Source organism: Chelonia mydas, chromosome 1 (genome assembly GCF_015237465.2).
Source record: "Chelonia mydas isolate rCheMyd1 chromosome 1, rCheMyd1.pri.v2, whole genome shotgun sequence".
NCBI lineage: Eukaryota > Metazoa > Chordata > Testudines > Cheloniidae > Chelonia > Chelonia mydas.
Genome location: NC_057849.1, coordinates 300,757,631 through 300,773,817, shown reverse-complemented (window position 1 = coordinate 300,773,817; position 16,187 = coordinate 300,757,631). Strand labels below are relative to the sequence as shown.

General features: G+C 39.5%; 1 protein-coding gene across 7 annotated transcripts in view; it reads left to right on the top strand.

The window, feature by feature from the left end:
* Window positions 1-16,187, top strand: part of TFEC (transcription factor EC) — a 183,184-nt gene that overhangs the window by 142,659 nt on the left and 24,338 nt on the right. For 3 of the 7 annotated variants that reach the window (XM_037888905.2, XM_037888907.2, XM_043549820.1), the window contains 2 exons: window positions 13,192-13,306; window positions 14,215-14,271. In XM_037888905.2, coding sequence (XP_037744833.1) covers window positions 13,192-13,306; window positions 14,215-14,271 — 172 coding nt within the window. Of the gene's footprint in view, window positions 1-268; window positions 733-13,191; window positions 13,307-14,214; window positions 14,272-16,187 lie in introns of those variants that run through there. The other 4 variants (XM_037888906.2, XM_043549827.1, XM_043549825.1 and 1 more) reach the window with 2 other exon arrangements.

Here is a 16,187-nt window from a genome sequence, read left to right as displayed (position 1 = left end):
GCTGTAATTTTTATGATTATGTTAACAGCAGTGGATAAAAAGCTCTCATTAAATTTCTCTGAACCATGATGAATGCACAATTCTATCTATCTGCAAAATCCCATTGCTGTCACAAGGTCTTTGAGGTCACAATTGCTCATCATGGCATTAATAATTTGTATTCATATTAATTATTTGTCAAATACTGGTGGTTACAATTTGGTAATTGAATGGATTACAAAAAAATTACTGTCTGTCCCATTGCTAGAAACCACACAGAAAAAATATCAGGATATTTCTCTAAATACTTTATTTAATAACTACTGTGATCATTCAGGCAGGTATCCTTTGCGTTAAAGGGTGCACAAAATAATGCTGGACTAGGCAGCCCAGTGCTGCATATTGTATGGGTAGTTTTCAGTCAGTAAGCACTGATGTCATTTGGCAATTTTCATAAACTGTTAGGATTCAAAACCATTCTAGAGAAAGGTCCAGAGTAAATATTAACAACCCTCTTTGCTTACTGTGGGTAACTTGAAAAAGGTGCATAACGTCAATGTGAATGCTTTGTCAATCACATTCTACACCAGATTAGTCTGAAAGTCCAAGGAAGAATCAAAGTTCACCTAGGTACATAAGCTTCAGCATAGCTCTCCTAGATATTGTTTGCAAGATTACTGAAAGAGAAAAATGAAGGAGAAAGACCAAACTATCGATATTGTGGAAATTATAGACTCTTCAAAAATAAAACTGGTGAGCAAATATTTTCTTTGTCTTTCTTCAATAATTTTGAGTTAAAAATATATAAAGCATGTGGATCATGAGATACTAATCTTAGAACAAACAAGATAAAGTACTGGGTTAGAAACTGTCTAATATGTATAGAACCAATAATGCAGTTTGTTAATTTAGATTGTTGCAGTAAACAGTTCTGAGGCAATCTTTGTGGAAACATTTCTTGATATCAGAGAGGACGTTCTCTTGTGTTTGTAACTGAGCTGTCAAAACAAATGCTTAGTACCAGTTTTTCATGAGTTATACCAGTCTGAAGCAGGACTCTGTGGGTGAAACTCATTGATGGTGTGAAAGACTGGTATACAGCTCTCTGTCGGAGTTAAGCCCTTCATAAGGGCTGCATGCGGGTTACTTTGAGGGAGTGGCAAAGCAAGGAAGCTTATGTATCCAGCCTGCCACAGAATAGGTTCTTGTAACAGCTCTACAGAGGCCAGTACAAAAACTAAAATAGGTGTGGTCCAGACGAGGGGCCACAGGTCCACCTCATGGTAATCAGGTATCACTTCATTAGTTTGCTTTGAATTCACATTCTTAGGTTATCTTTGCACCCAGAAGGGCCAGGAACATTTTTAAAAAGGAATTAAATGTATAGCCCAGCACACAACTCTACAGCAAGGAGTTGATTCCACACCAAATTCCACAGCTGTATGGGATACATGAGGCCCTGGTCTTATTTGCCCAAGCCTTTGGCTAGCCCAGTGGTTCCCAAACTTGTTCCGCCGCTTGTGCAGGGAAAGCCCCTGGCGGGCCGGGCTGGTTTACCTGCCACGTCTGTAGGTTCGGCCGATCGTGGCTGCCAGTGGCCGCAGTTCGCTGCTCCAGGCCAATGGAGCTGCTGGAAGCAGTGGCCAGTACTTCCCTTGGCCCGCGCTGCTTCCAGCAGCTCCCATTGGCCTGGAGCAGCGAACTGCGGCCACTGGCAGCCACGATCGGCCGAAACTGCGGATGTGGCAGGTAAACCAGCCCGGCCCGCCAGGGGCTTTCGCCGCACAAGCGGAGGAACAAGTTTGGGTACCACTGAGCTAGACCATGGACATTTATATATATGGTCAGTAGTAACATTTCTTCTGGGCATATACAGTATGTGGGAATCTGAAACTAGTTCATTTTTCTCTTGTGAATAATGAACAAGCTTGCTGCTCATTATTCAAAGATAAAAATAGCCAGCTTTCATACATAATATATCTGAGCGTTAAGTACCAGGTCAAGCAGTGTACAATTATTAACCAGGTTAAAGATAAATGTAGAAGGTGCTGCAATTTGTGCTGGGTACAAGTACAGAGGTCTGAAACTTGGAGCACTTGCTAACTTGATGTTTTACATGGAAATAAAGAAAAAAGAAACAGGTATCGTTTTTATTAGTTAGCAATAAAGCAAGTTTATTTCCCAATATACAGTGATTGTCCTTTAAAAGTCAATATTTTTAGTAAGTAATTCTTTAAAAGTTTAATTACTGGAGTACCTTTAACATCCAACTGCAAAAGGGATCCGTAGGCCCTGGAAATACTCCTAGTAAGAGAGAGCTCTTGTGCCAGAGCACTGATAGTCTAAATAGACCAGCAAACAAAGGGTTGGGCAAAGGGAGTATTGTTATCTGTGATCTTACAGAGTAAGTGTAGAGAGAGAGAGAGAGAGGTTTACTGAGTTTCCCCAGGTGACACAGCAATTCTATGACAAAACCAGAAGTTGGATTCAGATCTTCAGAGTCCTGTTCCAGTCTTGAATCACTAGACTATATGTCCCATCTATATATCCCTTCCATTGTGCGAGCTGTTAGCACACACTAAGCCAGATACTGAGAGGTATTTCAGATATCCCAATTTCCCCCCTCTATTTAAAAATAGGATGTATTTCTGACATTTCAGATATTATTGTATAGTAATTGTATGAGCAACAATTTCGTCGACAATTTCGTCACTTGATAGATATGGACTAAAGTGCAGAAAAAATCAATGCATGTTTTGAAATTCATATCCATACTTCAGAGTTTAAAGCCAGCTGAGTCACCTGGTTACACTGAACAAATGAGGTAAACGATAAGGAATTAAATACTTTGTTTTTACTTTTTGAATCTGAATGAATAAAAAAAATAACATTTTACATAATACATGAAATGGACAATCAAAAAGGTTCTAACTTTAGACTTTCTTCCACATTAGGGATGCAAGTGACACCAGTGTAAAAGCGTTATTAAGGCCCTCTCTGTAGTTATAATTAGAAAGAATTAGCAAGAGCCATTTTTAAGTAGAAAGGTGCTAACATACTTTTCCTCGATAAGGTAGACCGACAAGAATCATTTTACAAAATTGTGCTATAATTTAAGGTCCAATATTAACATGATTTAAGAGATGTATAGACAGGGTGTAAATGTGAATGACAGATTGTCCTAACATTTAACATGCAAGCACTGCAATTTAGATGTCATCTGATGTATTAATTTCTATCAAGCAGAAATGGAAATTTACAATTACAGGTATTGTTATGATACTGTACACTCAAGAAGATGGACCAAACGAGTATAGCTATTAGAGATACATGTGTTTGTTGAAGGTATCTATTCTTAACATGTATGACTCCTCCTCAATGGATGGTGACATGAATTTCAAGGTCTAATGGATCAATGATGGCTGCTCACCATATGAGTGCCTCTTGCCAGCTAATTTTAGGATAAATCAGGGCTTATTGATTTTGGTCTAGTCATGTGGGTGGAAAAACATCAGTGCAGATGATTAAAGTGGAATAGATATTATAAAGAAACTAAAACTCTATTTAGAGCTGGGCTTTACTGCATTCAGTAGGACTTTACAAAAGCAAGAAAATCTAGTTTATTTTGGAAAAGAAATTACCGTTTACTTTGTGTTTGTATAAGGTCTAGTAGAATCAGGCCCTGATCCTGATAGAAGACTTTGGATGCTACTGCAATGCACCAAAAAAAAAAAAAGTAACCTGGAAAAATAGTAATGTGATCATGCAATTAAAGACTGTATCATAATTAAGGATACAATTCTGTCATGGAGGTCATGGATTCCGTGACTTTCTGGGATCACTGTGACTTCTTCTGAGGCAGGGCAGAAGCAGCGGCCAGGGTAGGGTCAGCCCCCCTGCGGCTGGAGCAACAGCTGTCTGCCCCTGTTCCAGGAGCAGCGGTGGGACTGGAGCAGCGCCTGGTGGCCAGCCCAGGGCTGCTGGAGCTCTGGTCCCTGGAACTGCTGGAGCTGCGGTCCCCAGAGCAGCAGTCCCTAGGGGTCATCCCCGGGGCTGCCAGAGCAGCTGACTGGTGGGCTGACCGTCGGACCAGCAGCTCCTGGACCGAAGCAGTGGCTTGGGTTGGAGCAGCTGCCGGAAGTCAGCCCCCAGCAGTGCTCTGACTTTTAGTCTCCCCCAACCCCCAGGGTATTTTTAATAAAAGTCAGGGACAGGTTGCAGGCTTCTGTGAATTTTTGTTTATTGCCTGAGACCTGTCCCTGACTTTTACTAAAAATACCCATGACAGAATCTTAACCTTAATCATAATACATATGTACAAGGGGGCCAAATTAAGGCAATCTTAATTCTTGGATTTCCTAAATTTTGGGTGCTTGACTTAGCAACCTTAATGTTCTTTTAACAAAGGTTTTTTTTGTGTGTGTAATATTGATATATTATGTTTCATATATGTAGTCTCCACTGAAAAGACATCTACCAACAGTTACCATGCTGTGATATCTGGAATACCACAGTATTTCCCTACATGAGGAAATTAGTTTGCTTAGCAGCATGATATTTTCCTTAGAAAAGGAACTATGGTATTTCGGATACTGAATTGTGGTAACTGCCAGCTCTTCAATAGCAACCATGAACTACATTTTTATAACATTCATGTCTGCAGCCATACTAATTCAAGCTGTAATCTCATTAGATAGCACAAATTCCTCAGGGTCAGGCATAGCTGCTGGAATTAGGAGTGCAGGGGGGTGCTGCGGCACCCCCAGGCTTGAAGTGGTTTCCATTATATACAGAGTTTACAGTTTGGCTCAGTTGCTCTCAGCACCCCCACTATAAAATTTGTCCCGCACCCTGGGGTCAGGCCTCTTCAGTAGTTGGATGGGAGAGCCCTAGCAAAAGTCCTGGAGCTGCAGGACTTGCTACTGGGGGCACTATGGACTTCATCTTGCAAAATGCTGCTGAGTCCTAGCCAGAGACTCACTCACAAAGTTAAAATTCAGCATGGGCTGAAGTGCTTTATTGGTCTAGGCTGGAGTGCACTGTTCAGCACCTTGCAGGATTGAGCCCTACAGATGAGAACCACCATCTACAGATGAGATGTCAAACCCATATTCTGATACAGTCATTGAAGATCTAGTGGCACTTTTTGTTATTAAAAGCAAGAGCGTTAAGCCTGGTATCCTTGCCAAATTCTAATTTGGTTAATTACGTTCTGCTTTCATTAATTCCCCTTGCAGTTTCAGTTAGATATAGTATGATTCACTTCCAGTAATACACTGTCACTGGGTGTGCCTGGTTAATCATTTCCTGTGTTAACAGTTGCTATCTTTCTCCGACTGCTCTTTTTAAGTGGGTGAAATTATTATATGTGTTTGTAAATGTATAGGACATACATGTCATCTACAAAGTACACACACAGACACAAAACTGAGAGCAAGCATGTATATTTAGTACAGTTAGGACATTTTTAAGTGCTTTGGATTCATCACATTTAATGGTGCTATGTCACTGTATGGTCACTTTGCTACAAATAATGTATAATTATATCATTGCAAAAGTATTTGTGCTTTTTTGTAAGGTTACAAAAGTTTTTGTGAGGTTTAAATACAAAGTTTTGAGTGTATTTGGTTCAAGCCATAATTGTGTATAAACTTTCAGTGCTACATCATATAACATCATGAAATCCTGTTGTGACATACAGGATCTTAATATATATGCAAGTGGCCTGATATAACGTGAATGACGCCTAATAATTTGTATAATATTTTGGGGTATAATTTTTGTCTTTTGTATTTAATTCCAAAATGCCCACACTTTGGGTCACGTTTGAACTAACTTCTGCAACATTTAACCAGGAAACAAAATTTCTCATCTCTCATTACAGCAAAAGTGACCACTCAAGGTTATAATGCAATTTCTATTTTAACCTCTAATTTGTTTGGTACTAGAATTTTCCATGCTTGGTATCATGCCAGAGGTGAATTTTTTTATAGAGTTTCAGCAAAATCCTTTAAGAAATTGTGGAATTTTCATATGGGGGGAAAAAACCCAAAAGAGAAATGTATATACATGTCAAAGGGGCATCAAATTTGTCTTGCTTTGTAGATCCTAATGTGATTTAAACAAGAATCCATATTTGAAGGAAAATAGTTCAGAAGTTTTAATATTAAGAAAACTGACAATTTATTTTTAAGATATGTACAGTAGGATTTTCTGAGGTTTTTGTTGTTGTTTTGCTTCATCTATACCTTGTAGTATTGTGGACACATAGTTGCATGAAAATTTTGTTATTAGTTTTTTCTGCTCTATATAAAGCAGCTTCAAACACTGTGAGGCCACTGTGCAATCTATACTTGTAAGGATGTTTAAAATCTCTAGTAGCCTATATATCCTGATGGAGGAAGCAGAACCCCAACTCTAGAAGAAAGCCTCTAGAGTACGAATGGAGGAAGGGAGCTCTGAACTCTGGAGTTCTGCTCCAATCTTTGTTACTGACGGGCTTGATAATATTTTGTATTTATATAGCATTTACTGACATTATTCCATCCAGGCACTATAAAACCAGTATTTGACAAAAATTAATATATTTAGACTCATTTTACAGATGGGGAAATTGGCACTCAGAGAGGTCAAACAACTTGCACATGGGCACACAGCAAGTGAGTGCCAGAACTAGGATTATAACCCAGCACTTTTGATGCTGAGGCATGCTCCTAACCCCCCTAGAACATAGTGGATGACAGTCTCTATTGCCTTGCAGCATGTATAGTCACTTATATCAGTGCAAAGTGGGTGTCAAATGTTATCATTCTGACTTAGTGTTTTACATCCATTTTGTGCTGAGGTAAATGTCTATATAAAGTGCAGGAAGAAAAGGAGGACTTGTGGCACCTTAGAGATTAACAAATTTATTTGAGCATAAGCTTTCGTGAGCTACAGCTCACTTCATCAGATGAAGCTCACGAAAGCTCACGCTCAAATAAATTTGTTAGTCGCAAAGCCACAAGTCCTCCTTTTCTTTTTGCGGATACAGACTAACACGGCTGCTACTCTGAAACCTCTCATAAAGTGCAGGGTAATTCAGAATCAAACCTAGTGTCTTCAAGCGAGATCACTTTGGGTATGTCTACACTGCAGTTAAACGCCCATGGCTGGCCCGTGTCAGCTAACTCAGCCCAAGCCCTGTGAGTCCATGGGGCTGTTTCATTGTGGTGTAGATGTTCAGGCTTGGACTGCAGCCCAGGCTCTGTGACACCCTGGGGGAATGTCCTAGAGCTTGGGCTCCAAGGTCCCTGAATCACAGTATTGCTATCTGTATAAAAGGGATAACGGATAATAATATTTCCCCACCTACATCACAGGAACAACTATCTCATGTCTTTTTGCTTAATACAAAGCTGGCATTTAATCTACTGCCATTTTAGTTTGCTGACTTTGGGCATTGTGTGGAAACAACAATTCACTTCACGGCATTTCTATTTGATAGAACTGATCTGACTGCTTTTGTGTGTGCAGATTTGTCTGACTTTTCTTACAGAGTTTAGGATACTTTTGCTCCCGAAAATACTTGAGGTTTTAGGGAAACTTTTACCTGTGACCTGTAAATTGGCTTCTAGCCCCACGTGGCTTATAAATTCAAGCAGGGAGTTATGGGATGAATTATAAATCAGGATTGTTAACATCTTCTTTTGGGAGGTTAGGGTGCCATTATCTTACTGATGGTTAGGCCCTTGCTCAAGAAGCCACCTCTTCATACTGTTTTTTCTTCTCTCTATCTGAACATTTCAGTCCTGTTTGTTTGTTGTTGGGGTTTTTTTTGCCTGAATATGGCAGAGTGTTTGGTCTAATGTTATTGATCCAACAATTTCCTAGCAAGGGACAAAGGACAGATGTCTATGCTGATTCTTTTAGGTCTATTCTCAGTCTTTGATACCATTGACCACAAGGTTTCATAGAATCACCTTGTTCCTCGGCTGGGAACATGGTAAGTCACATTCGGGTTCCACTAAAGTAAATAGAAATTTTGCCATTGACTTCAATGGGGACCAGATTTCAGTGGTCTCTCTCTCTCTTTAATGGCTTTGTTCTTATCTTTCCAAGTGGTTTTATAGGGCGAATTGGGGCAAGGTGTTTCTCTACAAGACTTCTTTTGGACACTCCTTTTTAACACCTACATGGAGCTTTTGGGGAGATGGGGAGATTATTTGGACTGCACTGCCATCAGTCTATGAATGACTTGCAGCTCTGTATCTCATTTTTATCACATACAGATAGTGTGGTAACTTTGCTTTCCCAGTGCCTCACTGAGAATGGAACGTAGAGGAGAGAAAAACTGTCTGAAGCTTAATCTCTATGAGACAAAGGTGATGTTAGTGGGTTGGGAAATGATTCTGGGCCTTTTATATCAGTTGTTGAGACTCAGGCCTGGTCTGTACTTCAGAATTAGGTTGATGCAAGGTAGCTTATGTCAATCTAACTATGTACATGTCTACACTAAAATTTCACTCCCACTGATGTAATTTGCACACTTCACCAACGTAATAACTCGACCTCCATAAGAGGTGTAGAGTCAATGTAGTTAGGTCGATGCAGTGTCAGTGTAGACACTATGTTGCTTACATCAACTGTTGCTGGCTTTCAGAAGCTGTTCCGTGAAACCCCACACTGACAGTTCAATCAGTGCATGCAGTCCTGGTGAGGACGTGTGCCATCTACAAAAGGAGCAAAGTGTAGACATGTACAAGTGATGTAATTTCTGCAGCAGCTGTATGTCGACATAAGTTAGGTCAACTTAATTTTGTAGTATAGACATGCCCTCAGGGAGTTTGTTCACCCTTTGTTGAGGTGATTGTCACTACAGAGGTACTTTTGAACCCCCATCTGCTCTTGGGCTGTCATGTGCAATTCATGGTTAATGCATCATTTTTTATCAGCATCTAGTTAGATGTCTGTGATCTTTTTTCTCAGAGTTGGACCTTGTCATTATAATTCATGCCTTTGTGATTAGATGGTGGATATTTGATTATATCTATATGACAGATATATAGATTATATCTATATAGCTTAACTCTTGAGATTTAGATGTGTTCTTCAATTTAACTCATCTGTTCATATCATCCATCCCATTCTTTGTCATCTACACATTCTTATTTAATGGCATTGGTATCTGTGATGAGGCGGCATGCTGCACTCCTGCCTCTTCCATGAACGCAGAGCACACTGAGACTGGTAATTAGGTACACCTCTACCCAATTAGGCCTTCTCCATGGGAACCTAATTAGAATTAGTTTCTTCCCCTTTGCTCTTTTTTCTTTAATGGAGGTTCTACCAGACATCTGCCTCTCCTTTCCTCAGAGTCTTCATCTTGGATCCTATTACAGGGGCTACCCATTTTCCACCCACAAAAATCACATTTGGTGGGTGTGGCTCCGTCCTATAATTCTGTCTCAGCCTGAGGTCAGCACACGAAGGGCAGCCTGTTGAGCTGTTCTCCCCCCCTTACACCTTATTTGTTGGTGGGGGGGTCATTCTTGCCCCTCTGGTTCCTGGGCCTCTGTTTCCATCTACTATTCTTGCCACTCTACATTTCTTGCAATATTTATCTGTGGACTGGCCCACCGGATCCAAGATGGCTGCTTTAACCACATTATAGTCTCTTGCATGCTCATCACCGAGAGCTGTATATGCTGCCTGTGTTTCCTCAGTTAAATAGGCTGCTAGCCAGAAGGCCCACATTGTTCTGGCTCCCACTGCCACCCTTTCAAAAGTAACCAAATGCATCAGGGTAGTCTCCCTGTTCCATCCTACAGAGTCCTATCCCTAGGTTCTCTTTTCCATTGTAGGACTCAGCAATTTAAACTTTGCAGGAATTGTTGCTGAACCTGGATTTGCTCCCATATAAATTCCTGCTGGATTTTTTGCTGCTCTGCCTGCAAGGCAAGCAAGGACTATTTCTCTGTGTGGTGCGATTGTTGGAAGCCCTTCAGTGTCTTCTACAGCTCTCTTTGCTGCTCCACCAGCCATTGTGGTGTTCCCACATCGCCAAGACTGCCAAAACTCGACACCAGCTTCTCTGTCAAGTTTCCAGACCACACAGATACAGGCACAATCCCAGCCAAGCCTCCAGATCATGACAAAGCAGCATGGTGCACCCCTACCTCTTCCACGAACACACTACCCTGAGATCTCCTTGCTTGTAAACACCACTGCGTTGTTTATTTAGAGTTTTAATCCCTCCACAAATACATAGCATTGTCTGCACACTTACACACTGTATCTCAGCTTCCTGATCTAGTCTCCAAAAGGGGGGGGAGGTAGGTAAGGTGTTTCTACTCAGGGGATTCCCCCTGCATTTGCCAAGCTTTCCTAGCCTTCTGTTCCTCTCTTTCTCTTTTCCCCCTGAGCACTCCCTCTTGTGCCCTTTTTTACAGCTTCCCTGTCAGAGGGGCTAATTGGTTTATTGACTATTCCCAATCTGGCCTGGTAATCTGGTGCACCTCTTCTAATTAGGCCTTCTCCAGGAGAACCTAATCAGTACCAATGGTGACCAGAGTGCTGGCTCAGTGCTAGCCTTCAGCACTCTGTTACATAACATTACAAATTATAATGTATTTACCATTACTACGATATTAATACCTAGTTTTGAATATGTATGTATAGGCGTATGAGAATTTTACTGCAGTTATTTGAACAAATCACATTTGCTGGACTATTTGTATGTAAGAAAACTATTATTTTATTAATAGTTATTTTTTCCCTGTCATTTCACTAAAACAATAAGACTAAATCCCAATAAGGGCCTGATCCAAAGCCCATTGAAGTGAATAGTAACATTTCCATTAGGAAGATTTTGGATTAGGCTGTTGGAAGTTACTGAGTAAATCTAGTGTCGGGAGCCCAACTTCTGCATTAATTTACAGTAATGTAATCTCAAAGGAGTCCCTAAATATACACCTGGAGCTGATACAAAATCCACTATCATAGTTCAGCTATAGTATGACTGCAACACAGATATTACAAACTTAAAAATATAATAAATACTACAGTACTCTTTGTTTCACTACTCAGGAATGAAATAAAGGTGCTTATGATGGGAATGTGCTTAGCTTTCAAATCCTACATATTAAACGTAGCTTGTTCTTGAGTAATACTCAAGTGAATTCCGAACATTCTTTAAAATTTATTTGCACTGAGAGATCAAATATTTAAGCGGATTTTCAAAACTGACTTGGCTTGGTGATTTCTATCTGTGTTTAGGAGCGCTCTGTGCTCTGAAGTATTAGTCTTCTGATAAAGTGCTTTGAAGTACATAGGTGGTGTTATTTGTATGTGTGCAACATGTGCAATGGTAGATTCATTCTACCACTGGTTACTAGGAGAATTTGTAGTGACCTGGACTCTCAAGTGGAAAATCTTTAAAATTAAAGAGATTTCTTTCCCCTAGAAGATAAAGCTTCTTTGTAATTAGATACATAAAATGACTCACGAAAGAATGTAGTAACACTAGCATGGGACAGATAAGCATTAAACAAATCTTTACCAAAGTACCTTAGTCCCAAGCAGCTTGCAATGAGGTACGTGCCCAACCTTAGGGAAGGTACAGAAATAGTTAATTAGGGGCTCAGGAACGTAAAGCAAGGGAGGCAAGGGAAATCTAGAGGAGACATCCTGAGGGGAAGAGGTAGAAGAACTGGAAGTGCTTTCCCAGCCCAATCCCATGGTCAGGATGCAAGAAAGAACTGGGACAATGAAGGTCTATACAGTTTAAAAGAGACTTTGTATCTTAAGGACAGTTTACTTTTCCCCCAACTAAAACAAAGTGTCTTTGCTTTTTTCATCTATCTTTTTAAAAATTTTTGGACCAGACTGACAAAAGCCCCTAGCTTGTTGTACATTGGCCACGGTGGAGAAATGTTGTGCACAGAAGTTGTGTGTTGCAATAAAATGGCAGAATACAATATTTGGCATCTTTTCTTCTGCTTTTCCCGGACTTATTGTCTATTGGGCTGGTTTGAGTCACATTTGTATACAGCTGTTTTCACATGGACACACAACAGTGTTTAATTGTAAGTCTGGTGCGGGGGATAGTGCGCGATGAAGGGTTGATTATATGGGATTGGAGTCTAAACTGCTCATTTCTAGATTTCCAGAACTGGGTTTTATTTTAAAAGGGTTTAGAATTATTCAAAGAAAGGTTGATATCTTGGAGTGCTAGCAGGAATCCATAGGAACACTCTTTCAACCTTCACTCCCTTTTAACAAATTTTTTGTTTTGTTTTCAAGTAACATATCACATTTCACAAAGGAAGGAACAATACAATATTATGTACAGCCAGACATGGTAGAGCTGAATCAAGGCCAGTAGAATTTCTGGTCTATCCTTGTAACTTTGCAAGATTTGCACCAACAGCATGTTCTCCAGTGCTCTGCTCACTCCTCTTTTAAAAGCAATCGGGCCTTAACCTCTTTATATTGTTAAAGCATAAACAATCCGAAATACTAATTCTGAGTTCAATGGTGTGGTTAAGTACTCACTGGGGACTAGGTAAAGACCAGCAAGGTTATTTTCCCTTTCAACTTAACTCATGTTTGAAGTGTAGCTGCAGTAATCTTGTTATTGGAAAATAGGCTACACTATTATTTCAAAATCAGACACCAAGAGCCATATTCTGCCATCACTCAACATACAAAACTCACACTGTCCTCTATCAAAGTTCTGCATGTGGAACAATGGCAGGCTTTGACCCTTAACCTTTAATTTTATTTAATACAAGATGATGACAAATTCTCCTTTAGAAGCATATATGCAGCTCACACTGAAGAACATGAGACATGAATACGCATCTGATAGAGAATTTTGCTCTTAGCAAAAAGAAAAGGAGTACTTGTGGCACCTTAGAGACTAACCAATTTATTTGAGCATAAGCTTTCGTGAGCTACAGCTCACTTCATCTGATGCATAAAAGTGCATTTTCCACTTTTATGAATCAGACGAAGTGAGCTGTAGCTCACGAAAGCTTATGCTCAGATAAATTGTTTAGTCTCTAAGGTGCCACAAGTACTCCTTTTCTTTTTGCGAATACAGACTAACACGGCTGCTACTCTGAAACCTGTCATTATGCTTGCTCTTAGCATTTACTTATGCTTTTTATCTTTTAAGCTTGTAACATATTGTGATTCTTTTTTTCCTATTTTTTCCTTTGTTTCCTTAAGCTGTCCAGTAGCATTTTGGATATATACAACAGTGACCAAGGATTGTCACCTGCTAATATGGGTCTTACAAATGCTTCCTGCCCATCTACTCTACCACTAAAAAGGGAAATCACAGGTAATATAGCTCTGGGATTTTGGAATGTAATAATTTAAGAGGCAGTGATGTTTGTTTTAAAAATTCAGTGAACCTTATCAATAAAATATATGTGAAATACATAGTATTTTTTGCTTAAGAATTTGCAAAGTGTATGTTCTTTCCTTTAAGGAGTTGAGCAAAGAGCAAGGGAAATGTTTACACTGGGTCCTCTACTTTAGCAACTCAGAAACAATGTGTACTCTGTCATTTTTATGAACATCATGCTTCTAATAAACCTAATTATTTTAGGAAACATAGAGGATTCTTCCACATTTTGGCTCCTAATCAATAGCATAAATAAATTATCGCCCATTAAATTTGTTCCAGGATTGAACAAATGGCTCTTTTAAAAGCTTACAATACGTCTATTCAAGGAGAATCTATATTAATGGATTAACAACTTTAAAAGTTACATTCAGTTAATCCAAAGAATGCTAACAACCATGTACGGTTTATTAGTGTCACTCAAAAGAAACAGTAAGTTTGTTCAATATGAATATCTTAGAAATCTGATTAACTATTGCATTATGGGATATACAAATCCAGATTCACATTAGTTTATTGTAAAGGTTGGGGGGCAGGGATTCCTCCCACTGTAAAGTACAGCAAATTGGAGAAAAAAGTACTAAATGTAATGTTGTTTCTTACCACTTCTAATTTTTTTAATTAAAGTGCATGTTCAATAAAGTCTTAAGAAACCTGTCAGGTACACTGAAAAATGCAATACTGGTCAAAGGCACAGTCTTCTTTAGTAATGTGGGAATTGATAAAAATTCTAAAGTTGTTGCCTAAAAACTTTGCCTTAATGAAAAGGGGACACTGTAACAGGGAGAAAGTAGTAGAACTGTGACCCAAGGACTGTTTTAATAAATGTTACTTTCTGTCAGAAGCAGATACACGAGCAATGGCAAAGGAGAGGCAAAAAAAGGACAACCACAACCTCAGTGAGTATATGTTCTACTTCTATATCATTATATGTTGTGTACAGAGAGAACAGAAATGGAGTGTGCCAGCTATCTGCTGTTGTCCAAGACTAACAGAAAGGATCTCTTTCTGGAGGGGGAGACAAAAAAGAACTCCATAAATACATTGCTTTCTTCCCAGAGATGATAAAATAATTCTGTGCACTTATATAACATTTTTAACCTTTGACATACTTTACATATTTTCATGTATTAATTCTTACAGCATATACTTATAAATAACGTATAATAAATTATATTTTTGTAATGATTAAAGGTGGCAACCAAGACTGAGGCTCCATTTTTCTAGGCGCTGTACAAATAAATAGCAAGAGATAGTCCCGGCCTCAAAGAACCTGTAGTCCAAACAAAGACTGGCAAAGGGTGGGAGGAGACAAAGAGATAAAGTGGCTTGCCCAAGGTCACACAGTGAGCTGGTGGCAAAGCTGGAATGCAAGCATGGTCTGCCGACTCCCAGTATGATACACTGTCCACTAAACCATGCTGTCTCCCTTACTTCTGTGAATTACATATGTATTATTATCCCCATTTTACAGAATAGAAAACTGAGACCCAACTATTCAATGACTTCCCAATTCTGTGGTCAGAATCAGACTAGCATTAGATCTCAGGAGTTCTTATCTCTCCATCTGCTCAGATAACATTTGACGTAGGTTAAGCAGGATACTTCCTGGCGTACTGGGAGTGTAGTATCATCCACCCACCCATGCAAGCTACTCTTCACTTGGTGTAGAATACTTTTTTGCTCACTTAGCCTCCCCCCTCCAGAAGGTATCCTTGTTTCCACCCAGATTTTTGTGGATGGGGCCTTTTGGGGTTACAAACACACCCTGAAAATCTTTCTGATGGTGGCTGTGGCATCCTTTTTGAAGCCCTGCAGCAGCCACTGCCTGTTTCACATGATTGGCCAGAAATGAAGAGTTCCTTCTGAAGGAGGAAAAGAGGTAGGAAACTCCAGGTGTTGCTGATTTGTTTGGATTAATGAGAGGGAGGAAAGAGAGTAGAAAGCATACATTTGGGGTGCCAAATCTTGTCTTTGCCTAGGTTGCTCCCTCCGACTATTAGACCATAATCACCTCACACAAATTAGTTAATTAGGCATCTCAGTGGGTGAGAAGAGTGCATTTAATTGTACACAATATTGGAGGCTGGGTTGAAGCCTAGCTATATGTCATGACTACAGTATTCAGCCATGGGGCATGTTTCACATTGCTTTGGTTCTGTGTGTACACTTTAGCGCTCAGACTCTCTCTGGAGGCTAACCCGACTATCTGTTTGCTTGTATGTATTAAGGCATTAAATATAAAGGTTTTGCTGGAGTGATTTAAAAAATAACACTTTAAGGTAAGCTCTTTTATGAGGATCATATTTTTTAGAGATGGTCTGAAGAGGATTTGAACTACACTAGCATTCAGATACCAGGCACAATTAAAGTTCACATTTTGTAGTTATGATCAAAATTTTACAAGAACATCTGAAGAGGAACTGGCAAAATAGGCCACATAAATTTCTGGAACCAAAATCATGGAGATAGGTTTGGATCTAAGAAATCAGCTTTAACCTATATGAAACTTTAAGAGTTTCAACTGGTTCCTATAGCTTTTAGCTTTGTTTATTTTAAAAATAACCATTGAAGCTTGTTACGTGTTTCGTGCCACACCAGATCAACAGTCACATCTTAGCCAGTGCCATAATGGAAGGTATAGTGGTTGATAGCTTTATTCAGTGTTTTGTTTAGTTATCTCAAAAATAAATTCTATGTGTTCAGTTTGGCACCAAATGCTCTGTTTCCTTGTCCTTATAATATGGACACGCTGATGATATAACTGGTTTTCCTAGTAATGCACACTTCCATTGGCAACACATAGAAGGGAGAA